This window comes from Alosa pseudoharengus, unplaced genomic scaffold (genome assembly GCF_046254945.1).
Source record: "Alosa pseudoharengus isolate Yale_2024_CS ecotype anadromous, Long Island Sound unplaced genomic scaffold, YU_APseudo_1.1 YU_APseudo_1.1_scf_23, whole genome shotgun sequence".
NCBI classification, from domain to species: Eukaryota; Metazoa; Chordata; class Actinopteri; order Clupeiformes; family Clupeidae; genus Alosa; species Alosa pseudoharengus.
The window spans coordinates 14,279,216-14,306,999 of NW_027468685.1; the positions used below are offsets into that span (position 1 = coordinate 14,279,216).

At 44.0% G+C, this 27,784-nt stretch overlaps 2 protein-coding genes across 4 annotated transcripts; one reads left to right on the forward strand and one right to left on the reverse strand.

Annotated features, from left to right (window-relative positions):
- Positions 1–1,175: 1,175 nt before the first annotated feature.
- On the forward strand, positions 1,176–7,870 carry eva1bb (eva-1 homolog Bb (C. elegans)). Its single transcript, XM_076301693.1, has 3 exons — positions 1,176–1,521; positions 4,969–5,115; positions 5,720–7,870. The coding sequence occupies exons 2-3, from the start codon at positions 5,040–5,042 to the stop codon at positions 6,148–6,150; spliced, it is 507 nt and encodes a 168-aa protein (XP_076157808.1). The 5' UTR covers positions 1,176–1,521; positions 4,969–5,039; the 3' UTR covers positions 6,151–7,870.
- Positions 7,380–27,356, reverse strand: thrap3b (thyroid hormone receptor associated protein 3b). 3 transcript variants are annotated; one of them, XM_076301690.1, is made up of 11 exons: positions 27,336–27,356; positions 20,421–20,575; positions 15,454–16,338; positions 14,213–14,800; positions 13,646–13,824; positions 12,596–12,707; positions 12,227–12,302; positions 10,740–10,909; positions 10,060–10,318; positions 9,380–9,532; positions 7,380–9,179 (listed from the first exon to the last, which is right to left on the reverse strand). In XM_076301690.1, the coding sequence occupies exons 2-11, from the start codon at positions 20,540–20,542 to the stop codon at positions 8,943–8,945; spliced, it is 2,781 nt and encodes a 926-aa protein (XP_076157805.1). In that variant the 5' UTR covers positions 20,543–20,575; positions 27,336–27,356; the 3' UTR covers positions 7,380–8,942. The 3 variants fall into 3 exon arrangements, with proteins under 3 accessions (XP_076157805.1, XP_076157804.1, XP_076157806.1); XM_076301689.1 differs by lacking the exon at positions 27,336–27,356 and adding an exon at positions 23,650–24,051; XM_076301691.1 differs by lacking the exons at positions 7,380–9,179; positions 9,380–9,532; positions 10,060–10,318; positions 27,336–27,356 and adding exons at positions 10,325–10,570; positions 23,650–24,051.
- Between the last annotated feature and the right edge of the window lie 428 nt (positions 27,357–27,784).

Here is a 27,784-nt window from a genome sequence, read left to right on the forward strand (position 1 = left end):
CCTAATGTTCGGGTCGTTGTGGGAGCGTTCCTGTGTCACAGTGCTATTGTCAGAGTCTGTGGTTTGGACTTGCATGGTGGTTTTGATGTTTCCCCATTCTCATTCTTCTCAGAAACAAACAGCCATCCTAGCAGGACCCACCGTGGCTATGAGCAAGACGAGCCTCTCAACGATGGCAACCACATAATGAGGGCCTCTGCTGTACACTGTTAAAGAAATGCACATAACTTTACCCACTGGGATGATGAAGTCAAAATTGACTCATTCCCATCACAAGATAAATGATATTTAATGTGTAAAACACACACACATAGAAAATAGCCTTTTTTTAAATAACCAGATTCCGTTCCCAGCATGCACCTGTATGTACGGTATTTTATGCGCTCACTGATTCCACAGCCACCCCAGTGCCAGCGACGTAAGCACCCCAAACCATCGCGTCCCTCTGACTGAAAACACAAAGATCTCATTTAATCCAGTGGCCCGAAGGAGCAGGCCTTGTGCCCGGCTGCCAAAACTCAACAGCTATTTCCTGTTACACCCTCTTGACTTAACGCTGAACAGACCTTTCATTGGCACGTCTGGGACTGACAAAGCGAGGGTGGGGGTTGGAAGGGTGCTGGGTGGTTTACGATCTTATTTACGCCACGCCTGGGTCCATCTCTTCGGTCAGATGAGCAGCACTTGACACAGGCCCCTCCTGGGTTGTGAGTTTGTGTGGTAGGCCTGATGTGGCTGCTTGTTTACAGTGGTGAGACTGTTGGGTTGAATTGCTAGCAGTTAAACATGACACAAGGGTGCATGGATTTGTATTCTCATGAGTAATGCCAATTGCCTGCCTCTCTTTCCCGCAACCCCCCCCCCTCTCTTCAGCTCATTTCCATTCTCTCTCACTCTCTCAATGTTCCCTTTTTCTCTCCTATCCACTTTTCTCTATGTCTCTCACTAACTTTCTCCCCCTCTCACTCTCACTCAAGCACTCTTGCTCTTGTGTTCTCTTCTGCCTCTCTTTGACTCCTTCTCTCTCTCTCCCTCTCTCTCTATCCCTCTCTCTCGGCTGGAAACACTCCCACCCCTTTTCCCTGACTCAGCCCTCCCTGGCGGCTCCTCTATGTGCTCACTCCCTCGTGTGTGTGTGTGTGTGTGTGTGTGTGTGTGTAAGAGAGAGAGAGCACAGAGAGCTCATATTGTGCCTAGGCCGGCCTAGTGCCGGTACAGAAAGGGAGGTGGGGCACGTGTGCGCACTATGCTGTGAGTGCTGCCTCTCTCCTCTCTCTCCCACTCCACATCCACGCACGCCAGAGTAGACAAGCGCCTCCCTCGGCTGATTCCAACTCCCTTTCCATCCTCTCCCCTTCCTCATAGACACAACGACACAACACTGAGAGCTGGAGCTGTTCCGGGATTAATTACCCCACTTCACTTACCCCCCCGCTGATGTTTATTGAGCACCTGTGGGGCAATTTTGGAGGCTTCCTTTTAAAGTCGCCAGTCCATTTGCGATGTCACAGGTGAATTAAGGTGAGTGAGAGCTTAGATAGGAGCTGTGTCTTGTTCATGTGTGGGTGTACTGTCGGTCTGTATTTTTAATTTTGTACTACAAGGTCTGTCTAGGGAATAATTCAGCATTGTGTTTGGAACATCCAGTCATTCACTACGTAGTGCACTGTATAGTGAGAAACAATGGTGGTTATTCACTAAAGCTCTATGTGAATGAGTGGATTTTTTCCTGAACTCAGGGCAGGTGTTGTCTAGGTTCGTAAATGTAAAAATTCTGTGATATGTTGGAAAGAACTAATGGGAAAAGATCCATGGGGATGTGCAGTGGATCAGAAGATATGCTCCAGAGAGAGAGAAAGTGAGAGATAGATAGATAGATAGATAGATAGATAGATCAAAACTTTAATAATCCCAAAAGGAAATTCAAACTTCCAGACACTCAGTACCACTATGCTACATATAACACTAGGAAAGCACATCAGAAGATAGAATATTTAAAAGAAATATATATATAAAAGCACCATTTTGAAGAGCACCCTACCTCAGATGATCAGGCGTCACTGACTCATCTGATTATAGTGATTTTCAGAGGATGCTGGGGAGAAGAAGAATATCTCTGTAAAAATATACACTCTCCACCTCTGCTGTTTGCTACTTTGAGAAAGGTGTGGTGTGGCATTGAGTGGGGTTTGGCTTGAGTTGGTATCTTGGCATCCTTTCCACTTGGAGAAAAAAATGATTGGAAGTTTGTTGGAACTTTTTACTCTCCTCATGATATGTGTGTGTGTGTGTGTGTGTATGTGGAGTGGGCAACATCTGTTCCGTTGGCTGTGTAAACATCATCACTGCTTCAGACCCATGCGGGTCTTAGCCCAGCTACTGGTTCTGGAAACTGCTTGGCCCGCTCGGAAGTGGTTTGTGTGTAAAAGATGTTTTCCTTTGCATTTACGAATAGCTGGCATGTAAAAAAGCCATCGGTTCACCCCACTGGAATGCTGTTTCGTTCTTTTTTTTTTGGAAGTAAAAAAGATATTTTGAGACGTTGTTGTGGCTAAGTGTCTACACAAACTCCCCTGTCTGGCGGTGACAAATGTTTATGGTCTCTTGGTTGGTACTGCTACAGCGGATCTGGAATGTGTTGTGTAGTGTGGGCACATGGGCGTCAAAGGGCTTTGTTGAGTTTCATGACTTGTATTTGGACAACTGTTTTTTACGCGTCCACTTGCTGAGACTGACAAGGGTGGAGATGGCCAAGACCTTAAAATAGACTCAACTGTTAAATATCAGAGTGGGAAAACACAGTGTGACTAATTATGAAAAAGATTAAATAATACAATGAAAGCAATAAAACTCTTAAAAGAATTGATCAAGCATGTTGCCTCAAACTATACAGATTTTCTGTTTTCAGGACCACCACCTGATCCAAATTCCTTGGTCCCCTCTGTCGTCTCCAAGCAGATATTTTCACACAGAAAAGAACAGGGAGTCCACAAATTGCTCATGCTCAGAAAAATCTGAAGCTCCTGTTCTGCCAAAGAATCTCTGGCTGAGGATATAGCCGCGGTGAAGTGTACGTAACTGGCCATTTGGAACTGGTTGATGCTGGCTCTGCGCGTCTGGAAGTCAGTAGTCAGTCCCATCCCAGCGAGGCAGCCTTAGATGGCAGACAGCAGCAGAGACTGCTGCAGAGACTGCTGAAATATCCTAAGGCCATACTCTTTACTCCATCTTATGTAACACAGAACACAGTTAACTAAGTTCGAAGACCAGTGGCCTGACTTTGGCCATGAACCTAAAGTGAAGTAGTATTTTGTTAATCATAACACGTGTCAGAAAACATAAGCACCCATGAAAAAGTGGACAAAACTGAACACAGTGAAGAAAACAGTTTAGGTTAGCAGCACCTAATCACTGAACCTTTGGGAGTTTCTCAGTTACAGTAAAGTCAGTGGAGTGAAGCCCTTATCTGCCCCTAACCTGTGTTGGCCATCTTGGCAGGGTGACCCGGTGACTGCCGGGCAAAGCTGTGGGTAGATAGGGATCGGGGTGGGAAGAAAACAGAGTCTTGATGAAGTAGATTGAAACTAGAGGTAATTATGGGCTCCCAAGAGAAAGAGAGAGCCAAGGGAAGCAGACAAAACAGTACACTTTCATTTCTAAGCAAGCGGGACCAGCCATCATTAGGGCTAGTTATCACATAGAGGGGGCCTCTGCGTCACCTGATATTATGACCAAAGATACTAGAACAGAGCTCTGTTCTAGAATCTTTGATTATGACTGTTTGGACAGCTTTTGCTCATTCTGACCTGGGGGGGGTGACCATAAGGTTACGTCTGGGTATCAGCGTGCCTTTAATCATCTGCATATGCATCAATCATCACATTACGTAACACTGAACAGAAATCTGAGTGTGTGGAGGGCAGGCACCAAATGGAAAGTTCTTCCAGGAACTGTTTTCCCTTCTCTTTCTCTCTCTTTCTCTCTCTCTCTCCAGTCATCTCTCTTCTCCTTTAAGTGAGTGACACGTGTTGGCCCCCTGCCAGTTTCCCAGCGACGAGTGAGTGTGTGTGTCGGCAGAGTCTCTGTGTAGGGTGGACCTGGGGAGCGGGAGTGGGAGTGGAAGCCTGGAGCAGGCATGTGAAAGCCGACATGCGGGGCTTCCTGTGGGAAACACGGAACCCCGGGGACTCTGAGAAAAAGCAGAGAGGAGGCAGGGTCACAACATCATAAACAACACTGCACATGAGAGAGGGAGGGAGAGAGAGGCAAAGATAAGAAAAGAGGGAGAGAGAGAGAGACAGTGATGCAGAGAGAGGGATGGATTAAAGGAGAGAGAAAGACAGAGAGAGAGACAGAAACAGAAGTGGGTGGTTAGGAGAACAGGAGAGCACAGAAGACAGAAAAAAACAAGAGAGGCCGAGCAAGAGAAAGCCACCCAGCTTCACATGCTGTGCAAAAGAACAGGGAAACCTCATGTTTGCTGTAAAAGTAAGATTATAGGTCCTGCCATCAAGATCTAACCTCGTTCCATTATTCTCTGATGGGCAGATCTCAATATGCCTCCAGTACATACAACAGACAACAGTGGAGATAAGGGAGGCAGAGGGAGAGCGAGATCTGCAATCTGTGTGTGTGTGTGTGTGTATGTGTGTGTGTGTGTGTGCATATGTGTGGGAGTGAATGTGTGTGAGTGTGTGTTTGTGTGCATGAGTGAGTGTATGTGTGTGTGTGTGTGTCTATGTGTGTGTGTGTGTGTGTATGAGGACAATAATATCCCCCTTGCATATTTGTACATTGGTAGCTTGAAAGTAGCCTGGCTCCGCCCTCCTACGTACTTCCGCTCAATTTTTATTTAGGACCAGGCTAGCTTGAAAGCACTGATGGCTCATAAATATTCTGACCTGCTTGTAAAAATGCCCCATGGCACAGAACTGTTTTTATCAATATGCTCCCCTTCCTTTTATCCAGATATGGTGAGGAAGACCCATCACAAACAGATCATAACGGCAATGTAGACATCCTGAGAAGCAGACGGGCTGATGTTTAAAATGAATGACACACAAGCAGAAATGGAGCTTTTGAGCAACAGCATGGCAACATATGCCCACCTCAAAGGTAAAAGTGTCTTATTTTGTTTCATATTTTTGTGCTTTTAGGAAAAGACTAAGTTTCACCCTTCTTTGACAGAGGCCAGGGGAGGGTGGTTATTGGAAAGCAGAGAGGTATTGTGGGTATAGCCAAGGTTCAGGCCATCCCGAATTACAATTTCCTGCCTAAAATCTGCTGCGGGAGGATCAACAGCCAGTTGAGTGAGCAGCAAATCATTCCTGAGACTTAACTGTTCTGTTTGACTTGGCTTTACACCTCAAGCCCATGAAAATGTCCTCAAAAAAGGTCCCTGTGTTTTCTCCCCCTCAGTGTGTAGGTTTAGAATGTAACTGGTAGATTTTGGGTTTTCTCCTTCACATGTAGCACAAAGCTACAGTCATAGAGGATGCATTTGCAAGTGTAAAATATTTTATTTTTGGTTGGTTTAAATCTTAAACACTTACATTGTAAGCCATAGGCCTATGTGAGGGTAGGCTTCAAATGTGCTCTGGAACTAGGCCAAGGGCAGTGACTTTGTCCACAATCTCAATTTCTCATTAAGACAAAAATAGTATATTTCTCAGATCTGTTAAAAGTTTCTTTCTTTCTATTGTTTTTTCTTCCATTTTAGAAAACGTGGAGAGCTTTGCCCTGTTCTTCATGTTAGGCGTGTGTTCCGGCTTGCTCGTGGCCCTGTGCTTGCTGGTGTTAGGTCTCGCGTGCCGGCCGCGCGCTAAACAAGCTCCTCGCTCACCTGACAAGCGGCAGCTGCGAGAGTCGAGCGAGGAAGATGAGGACGATGAGGAAGACGGCGATGAGCCAAGCCAGGTGAAAGATGACGAAGAAGCGGAGATTCCTCGAGTGACGGTGGCGCCCATGAGCGATCTCAGCCAGTCCAACGGAACCTTGCGAAGTGTAAACGTCTTCACTTCAGCTGAGGAGCTGGAGAAAGCGCGAAGATTGGAGGAGCGGGAGCGCATCGTCAGGGAGATCTGGAGAAACGGACAGCCAGACATACTGGCGACGGGCACAGGCACTCTTGGACGGGTACACTACCACTGACCACCTCAGATTGAGCATTGACTTGATGGTCAGTCAAGTAGCAACTCATAGCCTATGCAGTTTTTAGGCTATAATTTACGTAACACACACATCTTCTGGGAAAAAAAAGTAATAGGCTAAAATTATTTTTTGTTCGTGGAAGCTTGTTTATCCTTGGATAGCCTATCTGGGTGTGATTGTTTTCCTATCACTAAGCTTCTCCCTTGGGGCCTTAGAGTTCCTTAAGCGTAAATTCAATCTACTAGGCTACTGTCAGTCCTCAGAGTAGGCTATCATGAATTACAGGATAACTTGGCCTGCTAAAACCACTGTGAATAGATGGCATGGCAGCAATGTTTAGTAATTCGTGCTCCCTGCTATGCAGTAGCCTAGGCCCAAATATTGTTTATGAATTGGCTTACCCATTTGGCTTTGATTTGGCTTCTACAGTTAAGTCTCCTTAGGTGTGGCTGTGAGAGTTAGGCCTACCAAATGCTCGACACTTTTACACTTAATGATAAATTTAGTGTCACAACTACCAGAACCTTGGTCTGACAATTGTAAGAATCCCTTGTAGCCTACTCATATGTTTAACTCTATTCTTCAACTTCAATCTGTGCCAATGAAATTCACATCCAAGTTAAGGTACAGTTTATTACCCCCTTGAACACAAGCTACTTTGTAGTTTAACTGGGGGAAACTGTGTAACCTCGTCACTCTTCAGCTCCTTCCTGTCTCTCCCTATCCAAGAATAACACCCTGCCGTCTTCAGGTCTGTACCAGGGACATGCTCTGCAGTCCCAAACACTGAAAAGCATTGTGCCAACCAGGAAGTGCCTCTATCAAAAGAACTGGACTGTTATGAAATGAATATGCTTTTTTATATGCATTTTTACATGCTTGAACAATTCAAATGTTTCTGTATTGACAATTTAGTGTACGGTATTTTTTTGCCATTGCATGTAGCCTGTTGCCATTGTTGTATGATGTAATGGTTGAAGTTTACCTATCAAAGGTCCAAGAGTTATAAGTCACAACCCATTGCATAGCTGCTTTTAACATTATCAGGAGATATAGAGTACAGTTTAGTCCGGTTCAGTGCCCTGGCTCATGCACAGGGCAAAAGGGCCAATGGATGACAGATGTGCCGCATATAGAAAGAATGCCATTCCAAAAAACCTTAGGCCAAGACCAGAACACAGCACAGCTCACTCTGGTCGTTCACAAGACACAAGATAAATAACAAAACCTGAAGTTTACATAAACTGATTTATTGGAAAAAAAAAAAAAAAAATCACTGGAGGGACGTTTCTACAAGCACCGGGGGAAAAGAGGTTCATTCACATAGCTATAAATCAATAGATATGCAAAGGGAAAAAGAAATAAGAGTCACAGTTCTACAGAAAGTAGAGTACAATAGCTAACACAAAAGCACGACCAGCGGAGACGGCCCTACACACAGTACAATCTGTTTTGCACACAAGGAGGCGCAGGACTCTGCATCCAGTTTCCCTTCACATCAACACATCTCTTGAGTCGGGGTTGGGTGGGAGTTGTGGGGGCAAGAAAAAGCTCAAGCTCTTATTTGACATTTCTTTGAACTATAACAGACAAAACTGCATAGGCCCACTGTTCACTTTCAACACTATTCATACAAAGGCCACAATAACTCTGTAATACAAGCATCTATATCAATGTTTGATGTCGTTTATGTAAATAAACTATATACACTTGGAGGGTATATTATCTGTTATAATATGACTGGGATCACAGGATTATTTTTTAACTGGAAGAAAAAGAAAATAGATATATATATATATAGATATATATAATGACACGTCATAGTCACTCCACACTATGAGTTCTTCAATATTCAGTTAGTTTTCACTGCTGAAACTGTTTCAGACTAAAATAACAGCATTAAATGTAATTATAAACATAAAAAGACTGTGGATATCATTATGAATGAACACAAGAATGAACCTGTACAGTTTAATGGGGGTTTGTTTGAATGACACTGACAGGGGGTGGAGCTCCTTCAGGCAGCTCACAGTGTATTGGTCCCAGAGCAGAAGGGGCAGAGCTAAAATCGCCACACCCCCAGACACGACACATATTCCCAAACAAACAAACAAAAAAGAAAAAAAAGAAAACACCCTATCAAAATAACCTTTAAGAAATACATTAGTAGAGGTACGTATACAAAACTGAGATACGTACAGCATGTATGGTTGTCATCTCTAAGGCACAGATACTTTATCCCCTCTGCCTACTTAGAAAACGCAAAACAAAAACAGTGAGTGTGCTTTAAATGATAAAAGAAACAAAAATGTTTTGAATTAATATTTGTCAATCACAAGCTGTATCAAAATACAACTGTTTATTATGATCCATAGCTTTTCAAACAGCTGAGAAAAAGAAAAAAAAGTATATACCAAGTATTGCATAAATCTAAACGACAACAACAGCAAAGATCTCTGATAAAAGGCAAAGAAGTTACAAGGTCTTTTGCTCTAAATTTAAACCAATAATAACCCTCCCTCCATTAAAATCTCCACAGTCAGTGGCACTATAGTCCACAGGACAGTTACATTCTTCTGATGCGTTAACTACACCGGCTGAATCACATGCGAGTCTATTTGTGCTGCAATGGCTACACATTTAGAAGTAAAAAAAATACAACAAAACAAAATAACACAAAAAAAAATACAACAATCTTAAAACAAATCTGAAAATTCCAAAAGAAGAGGGGGGCGGGGGGGGGGGATAATAAGGGACTGGGGGACTGTGGTGGACAGGATGTCGTGTCGAAGTTACATCTTTGACATGGCGGCGTCTCCGGCTTTATCCTCTTCCTTGTGGTTGACGTCAGAACCGTTGCTGTCGCCCAGTTCGCCCTCTTCCGAGCCCTGGAACATGTCGTGGGTCCACTTGGGGCTGCCACCGCCGGTACCCTTACGGAACACAAAGCCCCGCCCCCGGGGGTAAGGGCCGCCACGGCCGCGTCCTCGCATGTCCACCCACTTGTTCTCCCCGTCACGGTCATCATGCTGAAACAGGAAGAGAGAAAGACAGATGTTCAATTACTTATTTGTGGCACTAAAGCATTGTTTCTGGTCTTATTTGAGAGAGAGAGAGAGAGAGAGAGAAAAAAGAAAAAAATAAACACAGGAAGACAAGGACAAGCACAGAAATGGAGACCAAGAGAGCACTGAGAACTCTGAAGTGTTGTTGCTGGTTTGTTACTCACCAAGTAGTACTTCCTGCTCTTGGGGGTGTACTCCGGGTCCCACTCCTCCTCAGGGGGGCGCACTGGCGGGCCCCCCATCTGCTGCGGGTTTCCATTGTTATTGTTGCCAGGGTAATTACCTCTTCCCCATCCTCTGCCTCTTATCCTTGGTTGCTGTGAGCAAACAAACACAGTAGGGTTTCACACAGGAAGTAACAGTGACAAACATTTACTAAACATTATGTGCTCGCTTTAATCATGGGTGTATGATAACCAAGTACCTAGTGCTGAGCAATGTACCAGATGAGCCGGTATACCATCTTTAATTTACCATTCAGGTATGCCATTTTCATGTACCGCCATACCATTACACAACTGTACCTATGTGCAGTATATACAGGATATGTAGAGCTGTTTAAGGCCTTCATTTAGTTTGTTAAAAAAGCCTCTGGGTCAAAAGGACCATGACATTGCAAGGAGATGAAAGCCAATATGAAGAGATGAACTCTCCTTAATCCCTCCCAAAGCCAATATGAAGAGATGAACTCTCCTTAATCCCTCCCAAAGTCTTAGAAATACGTCCCTGTATATGAGACTCTCCATGTAAACACGTCTGAAGATTCTACATTACATCAACTTACAAAAGCCTGATTTAGCATATGAATGAATTAAGACTGAGATGACCGAGATGTGTTACTTACAAATCCCCCACGACCGCCGTCGTAACCCCCCCGGCCGCGTCCGTACCCGCCACGGCCCCTGTCGCCGTGGCCCTCGTAGTCGCGGGGACCCCGGTCCATAGGGTAATCTCGGGGCCCCCCCATGCGCATCTTGCCGTACCCCCCCTCCTCCATATGCTCCATCTCCTCCCCCATGTACTCCTTACCCCTGAAGGAGGGGGAGGGGGAGGAAGAGGAGGATGATGAGGAGGGAGACCTCTCTCGCTTTTTCTTGCTCTTCCTGCAAAAAGGAGAACGCAGATGTGAACAAAGCAGCAATATCTAGGGTAATAGTTCTGAATTCAATAGTTGGAGGGTGAGACTGATTAACATACAAATCTGGGATAATTGAGAGAACTGTCAAAAAAGACATCAAGGAATCAAATACAACTGATTTCCGAGAAGAAATAAGTGGCTGTATTCCGATTGAAATTATTCTGAACTGTCAGAACTTTTTCCACTGACATGATTTCAAGATTTCATTACATGATCCCTGTTTGGAAAAAGAATGAATCATAATTATCATTTCAGTGTGTGCTAATGAAAGAAAAGTGTGCATGCTTGTGTGGGCATTAAGAAGCATAAAAGGGAGGATATAGTATTTACGTGTGTGTGTGTGTGTGTGTGTGTGTGTGTGTGTGTGTGTGTGTGTGCAGACATACTTGGACTTTTTGTGGTGTTTGGAGGATTTTTCGGGGGAGCGCTCTCTGCTGGGACCCTGGGAGCCCCCTGAACCCTTGCCCCCTTCCCGCTTGTGCTCGCGGTCCTTAGGGGGGTACTTTTTACGCCTCTCAATGTCCAGACGCAGGTCGCCCTCATATTTTTTACCCTCCTGAGGACACAGAACAACCAGGGAGGTCTAGTTAGCTAAGCACACAAGGATTACAGCTGGAAATATATACACATACATAGATATTTAAATGCAAATGGGTTAGATCATTAGGACAACGCAGGACATTCGAGTGTTAATTGTGCAACTGCACCATCTAGTGGTGGGATGAAGCAACTACAGAGTGGTTCCAAAGGTGCTATTTGCTACTGACAGTGTGCCGCTCTGTATAGGTATGCTTCACAGAATTTCACGCAATTCTGTTCCAGGTTACAATTTGTTTTGTGTGGGCTACTATGAATAAAGCAGATCTGGGAATACCACAGAATTCTGGTATGTACTGAAAATGACTGGCAACCAACAAATGAACATAATATGGAACCGATTTAAAGTGCCCCTGGTTCTTGGCCCAGTCTTTGCACAGCCTTACCCAGCTGATGTACTGAGTGTTCACCCATCCCCCCCCTAAAGGGGGGGGGGGGATAGATATCCTCGATACTGTTTGGACGAACCAGAAATATTTTTGTTGTGTTGCTGAAACATTTCACAAGGTGTGCTGTTTTGTGCTAAGCATATTGTACTCCGTGCATAACCCTTTCAACCACACAACCACACGCACACTAGTAAACAGAAACGATGGACCTTGTACCAGCGCAGCCCAGTCAACTCACACACACAGGTATTACAACGTTAAAAAGTACAACATACGGGCTGGTGCAAATGACAGGATGCCGTCAACACTTCGCAAACCCAACATCTACACAAAAGCTTTCTCAACGCCACCACAATCTACAGGACAGACAGGGGAGAAGCAGCATGCTCCAAAATGCTTTCCCGACAACAAGTTAGGTCAAGTTAAATTAGGCAAAAGAACAAATGTCATACATTTCTCTTTTTTTTTTCCTTTAAAGAACAGATGATTGTCGAGGAGAAATACTTACTATTGGCACTGCTTAGTAGTCCAGTGAAAGGCTTTTTTTGGACACTTTTTGGGCATCAATAGTCACTTCCCGCTTTTGTTTAGCCTTTTTGCATTGGGGCATGTATGTACCAACCCGTCTAACCATATCGCAAAGGCCAGTGGGTACCACTCAGTAATAACACACAGAATTGGCTGAATTAGATTTATGCACCTCCTTTAAAAAGAAAAGCAAAAGCTCAATATTGTTGGTTTTTTTCTCTCTCAAGTTTCAGCTTCTTTTCTTTCTTTCTTTTTTCCTGATTGTATTTTTTTTCCTGTTTGTTTGATTGGAATGATTTGCTGCTTACTCTTTTCCAAAAAGAGAGACACTATTTCAGATGGTCAAAACGGTCGGTCACCTTGTAGCTGCTCTCCTCGAAATCCTCAAACAGGTGAGCGTGCCTCTTAAAAGCACTGGGAGACACATCAATTCTCCTGTAAGAAAAAAAACACACACGTGTGAGACTTAAAATTACTTTTATGCAAAATCGAGTCCAAGTCCAGTGATGGCTGTCTGTCTGTGTGTGTGTGTGTGTGTGTGTGTGTGTGTGTGTGTGTGTGTGTGTGTGTGTGTGTGTGTGTGTGTCTGTGTGTCTGTGTGTGTGAGTGTGTGTGTGAGTGTATGTGCGTGGTCAGCAGGTGTGCACGTGTGCGTATACACCCAGTTGTATGGTTCTATATAGGACCAAAAGTGAGTGTGAGTGTGTGTGTACCCCTGCCATACATACCTGTGGATCTCTGGGCTTTTCTTTGGCTTCAGCATTTCCATCTCAGTGGCCCGTCTTTGGTACATGGCAAAGCGCTCATTTAGAGTCATTCCAGACGAGCGGAAATGTTGCGCTGCAGGGAAACACATCGGCAACATCAAATCACCCATAACAACCAACTGCTCAATCAATCAATCGATTGACGGATCAATAGAATTATCAAACTCATAAAGCCTTCCTGCAAAGAGAGCAATCTAAGGAGCTTCTGTCACACAGGATGTGGTCAGAATGTGGTCATAATAAAATGCAATAAACATTGTGTTAAACACTCAGGGACCCTCACAAAGGCACCACTTAGTGAGGTGAATTGCTGGACTCCAATTGGAGGTCCGCAGTTCTTTTTCCAAGACATGCTGCTAACCTACACCACGTACACCATCTGTCAAGCTGTACTCACTAACAGAGACTATTTTTATCTTAACACATCGCAGAGCCTTGTTGTCAACGACTCAAGACTTGGTTAGCAACATGTGGGAGCAGCTGGTGACCTGGAAAGCCAACACATAATTATCCGGAGGGGAAAGAACACCAGTTATTTACAGCCACTTAGTCGACTCTGTTTAATCCTCAACAACATACGTTACATACAGGCATCTTGCCATACAGAAATGCCAATGGCAACATCAGTGTAATGACACATGCACAACTGCATATGGATACTTGTAAGAGATGGATGGCAACTGGTACCATGACGATGAATTTAAATCAGGATCTAGTTCAGCATTAACAATATGCTATTTTATTTACCATAATTACACATCAAAAGCAATTTAATTAAGTTACTGACATAAATTGTAAGTCTTCAAGTCTACCAACGCTACAAGGGTGCTACCAATGGCTTTTTAAAAACACTTTCAGCTGACACCTGTCCTGAATCCTTTTCAAGAGTTAAACATCAGTTCAGTTTGTGTCTGTGCATGTGTGTGTGTGTGTGAGCGCGTGCGCATGTATGTGTGCGCGTGTGTGTGTGTGTATGTGTGTGTGTGTGTGTGTGTGTGTGTGCTCGCATACCTTTGATGTGGTGTACGATGGTGACTATGTGCTGAGCGTAGAGCTCAGAGGGACTCCGGCGCAGCTGCGCGGCCTGAATGTGCTGGAAGATGGAGCGGAACTCCTGGTCCTTCTTACTCGGGTGGACCAGGTCACGAGACAAACGTCGCTCTTTAGCCATCGAGCCTGACGTGCTACCACTGACAGGGAAGTGGAACAAGAAGCAGTTAAGAGTGGTGGCATGTGGAGGAGTTATACAAAGACAGAAAGAGAGGAGAGAGAGAGAGAGAGAGAGAGAGGAGAGAGAGAGAGAGAGATGAGAGAGGGAGAAAGAGAGGAGGGAGAAAGAGAGGAGAGAGAGAGAGAAATCACAGAGAGTGCAAGACACACACACACACATCTTAAAAGGGACAACAGATGTCTATGATGATAAAAATAGAAGACAAATAAACAGTAATCTATAATAATCTATCTAGATTCTCTAGTAATCTATTCATATTCTGTCATTTTTTTTAATTAACAAATCAGGGGAACATTTAGGGGAAGATCTTTGGGGACAGGGACAGGGAGATCTTTGTAGTAACTTACCCTTCTCCCTCGTCCTGGTAAGGTTTGATGGTAAAGTTGGCAAATTCCTCCTCCCTCTTCCCTGTTCTGGACGGGGGCGAGTCGTCTCTCCCTACGGGGAAAAGTGGACGCGTGCGGCCCTCCGCGGCAGGGGCACCCCTGGCGGCCGGCGTAGGGGAGGTGGGGCTCACCCGGTTCTTCTTCTTCTCCTTCTTCTTAGCGCTGCGCTCCTCCTTGCCTCGGGCCTGCTTGCGGCTGAGGTACATCTCCTCCTCCATGTGCCGAAGCTCCTCCTCCACGTCCTCGGGAGGCTCCTTGTTGGTGGAGGGGTAGTCGGAGTCGTCCCACTTGCCGAAGCGCTCCTCGGCGAGGTCGCGGGCCGTCAGCGAGGACGGCGGCTTGACCTCGCTCTTCCGCTCCTCACTGAACTCCAGGTCCAAGTCCTCGTCCAGGAAGGGCAGGCTCTTGTCGGATTTGGTGGCGCTGTAGCCTGGGCTCGGGTCGTACGAGGCTTTGGCCCCTCCGCTCTCTGCGTCGGCCGTGGATGTGGGCTCACCTTCGCGCCCGTTCTCACGTTCCTCGGTTTTTTTGCCTTGCTCTGCTAAAAACCTGCCGGACAAAGACATTAACCCATCAAGACACCAGTGTATGTATCAAGAGCTGTAGTAGGATTTTTAGACATATCATGAGTCTGCCAGAGGAGAAAAAAAAATGTTAATTACACTACACATTAATCAATTCATTATAGATTGAATAATCATTCATTATATATGATAAAAAATTACACATAAAACCATGAAGTTATACCATTTTTTAACAATAAAACTGGGCTAGAACAATTAATTTGTTGTGATAACTTTCCCGTTGTTATCTTGGCAACAAAAAAAAGAGAAGAATCATTGACATTGGCACCACAGAAGCATATGAGTGAGTCACCTGGGTTGAGGCTGATCATACTTACAGCTGCTTAACTCATCACCTCCTAAATTATGGGATTGCAAACAACTTCCACTTTAACGCATAGCACCGGCAAGTTTTGGGAGTTTTGTAATTTTGCTTTTGAAATGGCAAGTGTGTTTCTTTCTACGGCTTCCATTTTAACCTGAATTCTTCCAAGGCTCTTTGTAGCTGCACACAGACTAGACAGATTTGAAAGAATGATTATAAATCACATTTTACCGTGAAAAGGAGAGAGAGAAAAAATTACAGAAGACAAAAAAAAGTTAAGAAAGAGTGAGCAGATGAATGAAATGGGGACATACTTCTTGAAAGCAGTTGAGATTGGGTTCTTGTCTCCGGGACGCTCTCCTTTGGAAAAGAAACCGAAGCCAGTTGTGGCCGATGATGCCCCGCCAGAGCCTGCGGACGATTTGGGGGGGCTCTGGTCAGGCGGATTGACCTGGCCGATGGTCCTCCAGAGCCCAGTGGGGTTCTTCGTGTCGGAACCGGCTGAGGCCCCCATGGAGGCCCCGGGCCTGGCTCCGGTGCCGGTCAGCTTTGGGCTGGTTTCGTACTCAGTCAGGCCCTTCCACTTGCTGCGGTCCAGCGAGCTGCTGCTGCCGCCGGGGGGTTCGTTGGGTAAGGTGGACACTGCTGCAGCTGATGATGATGATGCTCCTGCTCCTCCTGCGGCTTCATCTTTGCTGGCTCTGGAGCCGGAGCGACGCTCCTCCTGCTGCTGCTGCTGCTGCTGCCGCTTTCTGTCGCGGGAAGCGCGCTTGTCGGCGCGGCGACGCGGGGAGCGCGAGGAGCGGGACGAGGAGCTGGAGTGCCGTGAGTGACCCGACGACGAGCGGTAGGAGCGGGACCGTGATCGGCTGCCGGAGCGGCGACGTGGCGAGCGTGTGCGGGACCGGGATCGGCCGCGGCGAGGGCTGTGGTCGCGGTACGAGTCGTGCTGGCCCTGGTGGTCGCGGTTCTTGTAGTCGCCCTGCCAGTTGTTGTTGCGGTAGCCGTAGTTGCCACCGCCGCGCTGGAAGCGGCGGGGATAGAAGCCGCGGCCTCGACCCCGGGGGTAGAAAGGCCGACGGAAGCCCCGGTTGTAGCCCCTGTAGCCCCCGCGGTTGTTCTGGTAGTCACGGCTGGGGTAGTTACGCTCACGGCCGTGGGACGGAGAATGAGACCTGGATCGGGACCGAGACCTGGAGCTGCAGAGACACAATCACAGGGAAGGAGAAAAAGACACTAATTTAAAATGGCACTATGAATCATGAAGAGAAAGGGCAAGTGAACAGGAAGACTTCATTTTCAATACCAGTGTCAGCTACATTAATATGTATCTATGACTTATTAATGACAATGACATCCTGGCAAAGAATATTCTTTGGGTTTAAAAATAAATAAATAAATAAAACAAAGCTTTCACACAAAATTGTCCATAGGAGTTTGCAAGTCAATCCCGGACATAAAGAGGACTCAACATAATCAAAAGACTCAATTCTCAAAATTGCCATTCATTTCCAAATGAACTTGTTCAAAAATAACAAAAACTGGATTATTCCTAAGCAATGGAGCATTTTGATACACATCAGAGAAGAGACACAATGGTCCACTAGGTGGCGCTACCAAGCAAGACTTCCTGTTCCCTACCCTGCACATAGGAGGCAGTCTTAGCCCCCGGCTATGAGAATTCCGCCTTAACTTCATGACTCATGTCAATCAGGAACTGCTGTAGCTTAGCAACCCAATCTGTCAATGTGCCACATGAGGCTAGGACATGATCTGCTCTTCACTATGGCTGCAGGCCTCCATTTGGGTAATTATTACATTTTTGACAGTGAGTGAAACCTCCCTCATAAAAAATCTGCTCAAACTATAAATCATTGAAACATCTCAGAGCTGCAGAGAGAAGAAGAATCAGAAGCATCATTGTGGGCAAACGGTGGCCTCAGTGCAACGGCACATGCGGCAGTTCAGCGAGGTCTTCGTCTCTGCCATTTTTTCCCCGCCTTGGGTATTCATCTCTACATCTAACACCCGAGCCACAACGTTTGCAAAACCAACATTGACGACACATGCATGACCTGATATGAAGGCGGGGTGAGAAAGGAACTTATCTTTCAGGCATTCAATACAAGGTTTCTGCACAAACCGCTTCAAACCACACAGAAATAAACAGGCCAGGAAAGTCAGGTTTGCTGCACGGTACCAGTATAGAACGGAGTAAAATAGAAGCCACTGTTTCACCAACCAATTGCTGTTTAGCGCATTAAGGCTGCAATGTATAATGACGTGTTTAAAATAACATCAAAATATGATAATGAAAGCTGTTTGGCAACATGTTTCAACACATCAAAGCAAAAGGCAGGTCAACAGGAAGAAAAATGAGCTTGTTTCTGCTCAACAATAATTGTGATAATCTGCGTGAGAATGCGAGAAGGAGAAAAAGACAGAGCGCGATTAAATAAAACAGAGGAGAGAAGGAAAGAGAGAGAGAGAGAAAGAAAGAAAGAAAGAAAGAAAGAAAGAAAGAAAGGCAAAGCCAAGACAGTGACTGATGGAAAAAGTCTGAAGTGCAAAAACACAGGAAGGGAAGTGAAGCAGAACGTACTCTATTAGACTATTATGGGTCACACTAATAACCCCCCCCCCCCCCCCCCCCTACACGGCAAACAGACCACAATGTGCAAACCTGACTTACCGTCCGTGTTTTTTCATCAGGACAGAGAGAGTGTGCGATTTGGAGAGCGAGTCCCAGCGCACGGAGGGGGAGAGGAGAGACGAGAGGAGAGACGAGAGTGTGTGCGCCAAGCGGTGGCAGCAACAACATACTGACTAACGTTCACCCCTACTAGAACAGGGACCCGACCTCTCTTTATGCCACAGCGCCGTGGAAACGGATCATCACATTGAGTGAGAGTGTGTGGGTGGGTGGGTGTGTGTGTGTGTGTGTGGAGGCGTGTGTGTGTGGGGGGGGTGTTGGGGGTTAAAAACGAATCCTCTCAGGACGAGCAAAAGGCATGGACAAAGAGGAGCAGAGGGGAAGAGTAAAACTTGCACTTAGGAGTATGCATGTACGTGTGTGTGTGTGGGGGGGGGGTGGGGGGGGGGGTAGGGGTGTTGGGGGTTAAAAACTAATCCTCTCAGGACGAGCAAAAGGCATGGACAAAGAGGAGCAGAGGGGAAGAGTAAAACTTGCACTTAGGAGTATGCATGTACGTGTGTGTGTGTGTGTGTGTGTGTGTGACAGGTCTTTTTCACACACCTGTGCTGGGACCCATTGCCAACTTTGATGAGTCCTGTCCTGTGTCGACCCATTTCACTGTTGCAATAACTACAGGACACTCTTGTGTTTGGAAAAGGAGGAAGGGAAAATAGCTGTCCTCTTGAGAGAGATGCACCAAACGCCACAAACAAAATTAGTTCTAGGTCATAAACCCTGCCACATGCTCCTACCAAAACACACACAACCACCACCGCCCTCCCTCACGGGTCCATCTCTGCAACTTCACACAACTTCAGCTACCTTAGGACAGGAAGCAGGGTCACTGCCCATAAAAGATAAATATTTAAGACAGGGCTTGAAAACTAAATTATTTTTCAAACGTTCCGTTCCGAACGGTTCAGGTAGGCCTATGTTTAACGTTTTCGTTCTTGCATGCGTTCCGCCACCAACATATCGGTCCTGAACCGGTTTGGAACGCAAAATATCGTTCGTTCTTAAAGTTCCGGCAGTGTTTGGCGGGCCTATCAAGTCTATTTTTGTGGACTTTACTTTAGAATAGACGTACTCATTATTTCCCCTTGATTTAGCCTATACCGTAGCTATGCCCAAAAATAATAAATCACAGGCGGCATCCAAAAACATTCAGATGGGCAATCCATCCCATAGCCTACAGACTTACTGTAGGCCTAACATATGCCTATAAATAATTTCTTATCAAAAATATTTCTGGATACATGCTAAACTCCTTACCTGGTTGTAGCCTAAGTTTTATCCATATGGAGATCTTCAAAGGCTTGCGCTATAATTCCAACCCTGTTTATAAACGAACCTGTCTGTTGCTGACAAGGCCTATCTCAAATTTCCCGTTTAACTCTTCTACATAGAATAGGCTATAATTGCGCATTTCAAATCCCAACTTTATAACGACAAGGCGTGGACAGGCAAAATAGGCTATTACGCATAGGCTACAAACAATTTCCAAATCAGTTTCAGTAGCCTACGCTACGAGCTGGCCTAAGATCTGAAGTGGTAGACGGATAGGTTACATTACAACAGAAAGACAAAATATACACATTTGGACCAAAGGTCCATTTATTCGGGGGGTTTTTTCAAACTGCAGAAATCAAATTATTAGGCTGTTCGCCTACAATCAAACGAGTAGAACACTTAGGATATGCTTTTGTGAAATTTTATAAAATATATAGAGAACGAAAAAAAAACCTTATTAACCGGTTTTGTGGATTTCAGAATAACGTTTCTGTTCCGGAACAGTTGAAGACCATTTTGTTTTCGTTTCCGTTTCCGCTCCTCGTAAAATTCTGTAAAATTCCGTTCGTTTTCGGTTTTCGTTTTCGTTCCTTGAACCGGTTCGGAGCCCTGATTTAAGAAGCCTTTAATGCTCTCTGTCTTTTAGTCTCCCTCATCTCATCTCTCCTTCTCTCTCTCTCTCTATATACTCTGTAGAGGAGCAGAGCACTTGCTCACGTTTCAAGGCCATTAGTGAAGATACCACACACACTGTTACAAAGTTATAAAACAGAATAAAAACAAGGCGATTAAAAAGTAAAGGACAAGGTCAATAATTTAGGTGCTGCACTGCGACAATGTGTGGCATCCACTTTAAAAACGCTGAGAGCAACAATCTCAGAGGAAACCAAAACCTACAAAAATGTTGAAGTTGTTTGTAATTAGTAATAAATATTTGAAAAAATCCTACACTGTCAGAAATTGATTACAAATATCTGTATTAACCTCTATCATGAGGAAGCATTTTACCATCACTATATTTATGTCACAGACATCAATAAACTGGGTTGTGTGTGAAAGACTGATCAAAAGGATTGTTTAAAGTGGGATACTCCACAAGTCATCCAGTTGAAATTGTACAATCAAATGCTTCACAGCGGTAGGACGGTAGACTGTTAAAACAAAGAAAGAAATACTGGAGCACACTGATAAAACAACTAATGTTTCAACATCGTGTCCCTGTCAGAGCATGTTTTGTTTGTTTCAAAAGGATTGATTGTGTGTGACGTGAACACCAGGTGCTGGGTTTGTGGTTACCTGTACCGGTGCTTCCTGGAACGGGAGCGGCTTCTGGACCGGGATCGTGTGTACGACCGGGACCTGGACCGGGAGGCCGACCTGGAGCGCGAGCGCGAGGGGGAGTTTGGGGGCTTAGACATCGCCGCTGTCACGTGTCGCAGTCCTGCTTAGACCTGTCCGTAAAAAAAAAAGAAAGAGAAGCCCAAATTAGGAGAGGAAATGGAAAGGCAGAACTAGTGGGGTCAAATCACAAAGAGAACCATTGCTCTCCATCAAAACACACGAGCCTCTTGGCCACAGTCCAACGCTTGCCATTTCAGCCTAACCACGTGTGACATCTTGACTACAATGGCCACATAAATTGAATTTCAAGGAAAACTGTTCGCTAGGAGACTGACAGAGACATTTATTCATGTGTCCAGCACTCCGCTTATTTATTTGTGTTTGGAATGAACTGCATGCAGAAGCCAGTCGTTGCTGCTGCTCGATGGCTGGTTGCACACAGCCCTAATCTGGTGAGTATTTGTAGAGAGCTTGAAGCGTCAAGAGTCCAGGCTGATGACATCATGCTTGACCACACCAGCCCTGAACAGCCAAAAGAATGATCTTCAGATGACCCCAACACACACACACACACACACACACACACACACACACACACACACACACACACACACACACACACACACACACACACACACACACACACACACACACACACACACACACACACACACACACACACACACACACACACACACACACACAAACGTTGCATACTGACAGTCACGCGTACACAAGACAAGCCTGCACACACACATACGTGCAAAGACATGGACACACACTGTGATGCACTGACAGACATACAAGTCAAGCCTGCATGCACACACACAGACACACAAAGAAAGCCAGATGCTCACACACACCCACGCACGCACAAAGAAAAGAACACGCACACAAACACTGACAAACATGCACATGGACGGAAACACAAAAGCACGCACGCACAAATGTGTTCAAACACACAAGCGCTCGCGAACACACACACACACACACACCCACAACAGAGCTTGTGTGACAACACAGAACAACTTGTGCAGTCCACTGTAATGAAGACACACATTGTCTGTGAGCAGCGGGCAACTCCCAAGCTCCCGCTTCGAGCCAAAATAGCCAAATCGAGAACTATGATGAGGGTTAGACAGAGAGGCCGTAACAACTGCACCAAAGGATCCGATTATGCCCGTGGGGACCCAATCAGGCCAAATGCACATAGATGTGAGCTTTGTGGATCGTGGATATGGGAGGCATGAGGGCAGTTAGCAACAGAGAGAAACACAAGGCAAGCGCAAAGACAGCTGCATGTATCATAACAGGGGTATTGAAGAGGTAAAGAGTAGACTTGGAACAGATTGAGAGTCTAATCATAGGGGATTTCTGGGTACATCAATGGCATATGCTGATGGCATTAAGGGCAAAAGGCATTGGCAGGATGGCAGAAATCCGCAGACAAAGCAGGAGCTTTATCAGCACTGTAAAAGAGTCTAAAGTTATCTTCTGTTTATTGGAGATTTGACCAATGAACTTGCAAAACAAAGCCTGCCTTTCCTTATCTATGCATTCAGAGCTGCATTACAAGAAAGCCATTTTTCTAGTAACTTTGTGTAAGTAACTGTGGCTCAACAAGTGTGAAAGTGTGAAACAGTAACAATCTTCATGTTGTTTTGTGAAAACTGTTGCCTACAGACTGCAGGAAAACACTTTTAAAAACCAACAGCCATTCGCAGTGTGGCAAGACTGACAACACCATTGAATGACCTGTGAAACTGTAATAAAGATAACGACTGTGTAAGAAAAATACTCAATAGCTGGACAATTAGCATAACAAACATTGGGAGGAAGCTATCTAGTAAAACGGGGTATAAAGGGGTGAATAGGATAGCTGGTCCAAAATGACCAAAGGGTTGCCTAATCTACTTGGGGTTGGGTAGCTATAGAAACCATTTTGAGTCAGAAACTCACCAAATATTTACAAAGTGAACTTTTAAAACAAACATTAAATCTGTGTTTCCAGTAAACTGGTTGGATCATTCCAAGAGGACAAACAGTCAAGCAATCACCTATGGCCTGCACCACTGAACTCCAAACAAAAACACAGACTTTAGCAAAACCCAAACATCTCAGTGACATTACACATGCAAGTCCTTGGTGATTGCTTTCTCACTCAAACTAACAAGACATCAGGCAGTATATCAATTGAGTGCCACAGGCAACATGAGGAAGTAGCAGCATAATCAAATGAGATATGCACTCTGGTTAGACTTGGTCCTGCAATTTGCTAGTAAAATATGAACCAGTGATATGCTAAATAATATCAAATGAAACTCTTCAGCACATTTGTAGAGGGAGATACTGAAACCCATGCAGCCGGACACTACAGAGTGTGTAGTCTTACTACTTCTGCATCTGCTCTGCATAATGTGTAGCAGTAGCAGAACACTTTGAAAAACTTGCAGAGTGAGAGAATATTTCACAGCATTTATCCAACAGCCCAAAATGCCATTTGCAAAGCCTGTTTGTGTGTGTGTGTGTGTGTGTCTGCCTGTGAGCATGAAAGATGGGAGGATTGGAGAGTTAATGTATATAGCCTGTAATCTTACACCATCCCCCACCTTACATTGAAGACAGTTATCATTACATTGAATACAATCAATTAAATGTTAAGCCTGTTTCAAATCAACATTTAAAGCAGGAAGACTTACGTTACTCTCAACCAAATCAAATGTAAATGGCAGCTGGCATCAAGTAGTGTTAGCCTTACGTAATAACAGAATTGTTTGCTACTTATAAGGGAATGTTAACAATTATTTTCCCATTACAGGTTGCAAACGTTTACGTTAGCTAACTTGCCAATATTAAATGATAAGCATTGACATTACTGAGCAAGCTAACGTATCAGCTAGCCCAAGTGTCAGGTAGCGTAACGTTAACGTTAACCTAGAAATGAAACAACACAACAGCTAACGTTAGCCACATAATTTATCTAGCTAGCTGCTACATAGATCACCATTTTATCTCCTAGGCAAAGAAGCTAACGTTATAGTTGACTACCATTCGTTATCTCAGTAATTGGATTAGGTTAGAAAGACCTAGTCGATGTTGGCCGACTTAAACGGATCACATTTTATTAATGGTAGCGTTACATTTAAGTTAGCTTACTATGTCCACGGAGATTAGAGACACTTACCGCAGACTCACACAGCAAAACACGCAGTTCACGTTAGCTTCACAGGTAACTTAACGTTAGCTGCAGTAAGAAAATCGGTCAGGTTTGCTAGCTTGCTGATAAGCTAGCTGCTAGCGCCTGCAAATGCCGTTTGAGCGAACAGGCTGATTAATTAGTTAGCTTGTTGGCTATCTAGTAGGCTAGTTCCTTCGGAACACGACGCTGCAAACGAAACAAAACGAGCCTCTTCGAGGCAAAAACTGTAGCGCACCACAATCTGTTTACACACTGCAAAATATTTTCATGTCTTTTGTTAATATAATCGATATTATCTCACGACAAACGGATCTTGCAACATTATAAACCTTTTATGGTTAGCCATTTGGTCGCCTCAGCGTGAGGAGCCACAATGCAGGAGGTCGAATTTCCTTCCTGGTTCCACTTTGCTCGCCTTGCCTTGCTCGCGCGGTTAAAGGTAAAGCCTCGCGGCAAGACTACAAAGACCAGTGTTGATGTCCTGCTATCAGAGATGTACTAGCAGCTAGTATGAATGGGGAGTACAGTATCTCTACTTTACTTGAGTTTTTCTTTTTCTTCCTACTTTTACTTTTACTTCACCACCTTTTTAAAAAGTGGTAATAAATACTTTTACTCACTTACATTTTCATTAGCACCATAAAGTAGCCTAGAAAGAAAGTAGGCTAAATAATGTGCAAATGAAAACAAAAGCCACAGTTTCCATTCAGCATGTTAAATATTTGTAATCCCAAAATATTCTGACCTGATGTCATCACAGGACATAGCAATGTATGAAGACAGAGTTAAGGTATAGCACATCCAGGCCTAGATAGGCTGTTGTAAGAATTAAATAAAAAATCTAACTGCTTGCTTTTCATTAATAGCACTTTTGTTTAGGCTTTCAAAGTGTGTTTATGGAGTGTATGTAGCTGCCTTTCTAAACATGTTGAATAAACTTCATTATAGGCTTATAAAAGGAAGCAGCAGTGAAAAATGAACGGCAGCCATACCTTTGTTCAAGACGTGCATGAAGTGTAGGCAGAAGGCACCAAGTTTTAAGTCATTTTCTGATCAAATTTCTGCACTTCTACTCAGGGTTTCAGATACTTTATACAACTCTGCCTGCTATGGTGTCCTGGAAAAGTGAGGTGAGATTTATGTTTTGCCAATCAAAAGGTGAGAATGTCAAAGACCATTGATATGTGCATACTGTTTTCATGGTGAACAGACAAATGTACACCAAGGTGGTTTGGTTTTAAAAGAAAACTCAAGTCAGAACTGCTGATTGAGGTAGCCAATAAAGGCATTTGAGGAACACAATTAAAAATGTAGTTTAATTTAGTTTTTCATGGAACGTTCATCTAAGAGGCTTTCCCACATAATACAGGACCATTCTGACAACCACTGCAGTAAGGACCACTGCAGAATAGAAAATACTGATAGGTCTGCCGATAGTGAAGCTATACAATGCATGGTTAGGGACCATGCTTTCACAGACCACCAATGGGCCATGGACCACTGGTTGAAAACTCCTGGCCTATCCTAATATTAGGCCTATGTAGGGTTAGTTGACTGGGTTAGACTGATGTTAATGTAAATTTTGCAACTCTATAGCTAGATAGGGCGTAATCTGGTATAATCTGCTAAAAAAAACAAATGGGCATTAAGCAATAGTCAGATTAATATACACAGCAGCTGGGAAAGGTGGACTTAAGTGGAGCTGCTTGTAAACCTGTGTTATATTAAACGAGTGCACAGTACACATCTGTGGACAGGATAGCTGAAGCACAAGGGTTTCCTCTTGATGTAGGTTTTATTTTAGTCAGTTCTAATTTAATCGTAAAATAGTTTGTTCAGAATTTACATAGCAAACCTAGATAAATTCCAGATGATTATTGCACAAGTATAAAGTGCATACGTGTAAAATTAGGGCAAGGGATTGTGTAACGATCATGAAAACCCAGAATTACTGTTAAACTCAGGAAGTCATTTAAAGTATTCAAAACTGCCCCCCCCCCCCCCCATCTCAAAATGTCAGCAACAAAAACAACAGGTTTTTCTACCCCAGGGAGTGCTGTGTGGCCGCCTGTTTGTTTCCTCCTCTTGCATTTTTTAGATCACCAAGTGAATTATGCATCTGTAGGCTATCACACTCTGTGTGCCCTCTCTGTGTGTTGTTGAGTCAGGCACCCAGCAACATGCTCTGTCATGAGCACCTGCTCTGCACCAGCTCAGAATTGATATTTGTGTTCTGACACTGAGGTTAAGGAGCTGGCCAGGCAGGATGCATTCAAGATCAAATGGCAAATTTATCGCCTGTCAGGTCGTAAAATGTGCCTAAGATGAGTTATTGATACATTTGATTATTTTCTTTATAGAGGTCTATGTGTTGCTTCATAGTTTTGCTTGGGAGCATGACATATAGTGGATTTTCCCGTAAATTATAAACCTCTTTGACATGACTGAGTTAGAAAAGAATCGATTTGTCTTGCTCACTTATGCCACATGGCGTCAGGCGTGGATTAGTATTACAGCCAAAAATACAGGCGAGTAAGTTTGATAATCCAGAACAGCTGGGTACACATCTCCCGGGGAAGAGGAGTCATCCTGCCATGCTCATTTTAACAGGTCAAACACATCGTATGATATTTGATAGCATCAGGCAACAGCCATTTTGTTAACGTATCCTTCTTCAAATCCCTATGTGCTTCTTTTATTCAGGAGGAAAAAAACGTATGTTGCTTTTGAAAATGTAAAAAAAAATGAAATGAAGCTCATTTGCTTCTCAGATACTCTGGAATTTTAATTAAGGAACTAGACCAGAAGTAATGTTAGAACAAGTCACCTAGAATAAGGAACAATATAGGCTGACTCTGCAGTAAATTTATGTTACTGTGCATGAGAGAGTCATTGCAAACTTCTCTACAGTGAAGGGAACAAATGACCTTTAAAAAAAATGTAAAAGTGATTTTGCTTTTCTTTTACTGTGAGAATGTCATGGCCAGTTTATGGCGTTTACATTTGATAATGTTACATTAGTTCTCTGTGGAGAATTTGTTTAACAAAATGCAAAAATGTACGTTTACTATCACTTTTATCAAATGATGGCCTCAATTAATGTATGTTTCAATATCTTTCTGACGGGGGAAACATGGACAAGATAATGACAAGCATTTCATTCAGGCCTCAGGTCAAGGCGGTCAACACACTCTCTCTCTCTCTCTCTCTCTTTCGCTCCCTCCCCCCCAGATCTGGGCCAGAACAACTGAATTTGTTTCAGTCGATTGCTATCTGCAGTATGAGCGGTATGTAATATCCGCTGCTTGCAGGGAGTTACACAATAGTGTGGCAGAATTCACGGCACATGCCTTTTTTCTTTAGAAGCATCTGTGTAAGTTTTTGAACCAATCACATTCACCCACAAGTATAACAGAATGGATTAGCAGATGTTTTTTAGAGGACATGAACAAAACATTTGCTCTTCCAATAAGGCAACCATAAACAAGACTGACGTCTCCAACATGTCATTGAAAAGAGATAGCCAAGATCTTTAGAAAACATGAATAGAAATGACTAGATGAAGATTGACATTCCCACTTCACTTTTTATCAATCTGCTGAAATTAAGTGGAAGTAACTTTGTTATAAGGTCAGGATCATTCAAATATTACTAACAGGAAACACACTTACCTCGTTGATGTTAGTAAGAAAGAAACCAAAAGTAAGGCTGAATCTCTAGTGGAATGTAAAGTACTTCCTCCCTCAACAGACAGTAATGTGATTGGTTAAACCATATGTCAGTCAGTAAACCAATTCCCACCAATGCAAATAAAGTCACCAGGAAGAATTACACTTTCAGAACATGCAAGTTATTTGCTTGTAATTTGAGAATACTTTGCATGCTCACATTTGACTCCTCATTGATAAGGACTGAATAGGTGGTAACCTACTTACTTATCTGTCAGAGTTTTGTTTAAATCCCTGAACATGCTTTGAAATGCCATACATAGCACTGTAAAATAACAATATTGTATGGACAGACTGTCACAGAAGTGTCAAGAAAGTTTGAATGATACAAGGTCTATTACAAGTATTGTTAATAACTATTAATTCTGTATAATAACGCTAATAACACTAAT

Coding starts and splice junctions, on each gene's coding strand:
- thrap3b (XM_076301690.1), bottom strand. CDS start 20,542: ATGTCTAAGCCCCCAAACTCCCCCTCGCGCTCGCGCTCCAGGTCGGCC. Junction 10,319..10,739: donor AAACACCACAAAAAGTCCAA/GTATGTCTGCAC, acceptor TCCTTTTTGCAG/GAAGAGCAAGAAAAAGCGAG. Junction 9,533..10,059: donor ACGGCGGTCGTGGGGGATTT/GTAAGTAACACA, acceptor GTTTGCTCACAG/CAACCAAGGATAAGAGGCAG.
- eva1bb (XM_076301693.1), top strand. CDS start 5,040: ATGTTTAAAATGAATGACACACAAGCAGAAATGGAGCTTTTGAGCAAC. Junction 5,116..5,719: donor AACATATGCCCACCTCAAAG/GTAAAAGTGTCT, acceptor CTTCCATTTTAG/AAAACGTGGAGAGCTTTGCC.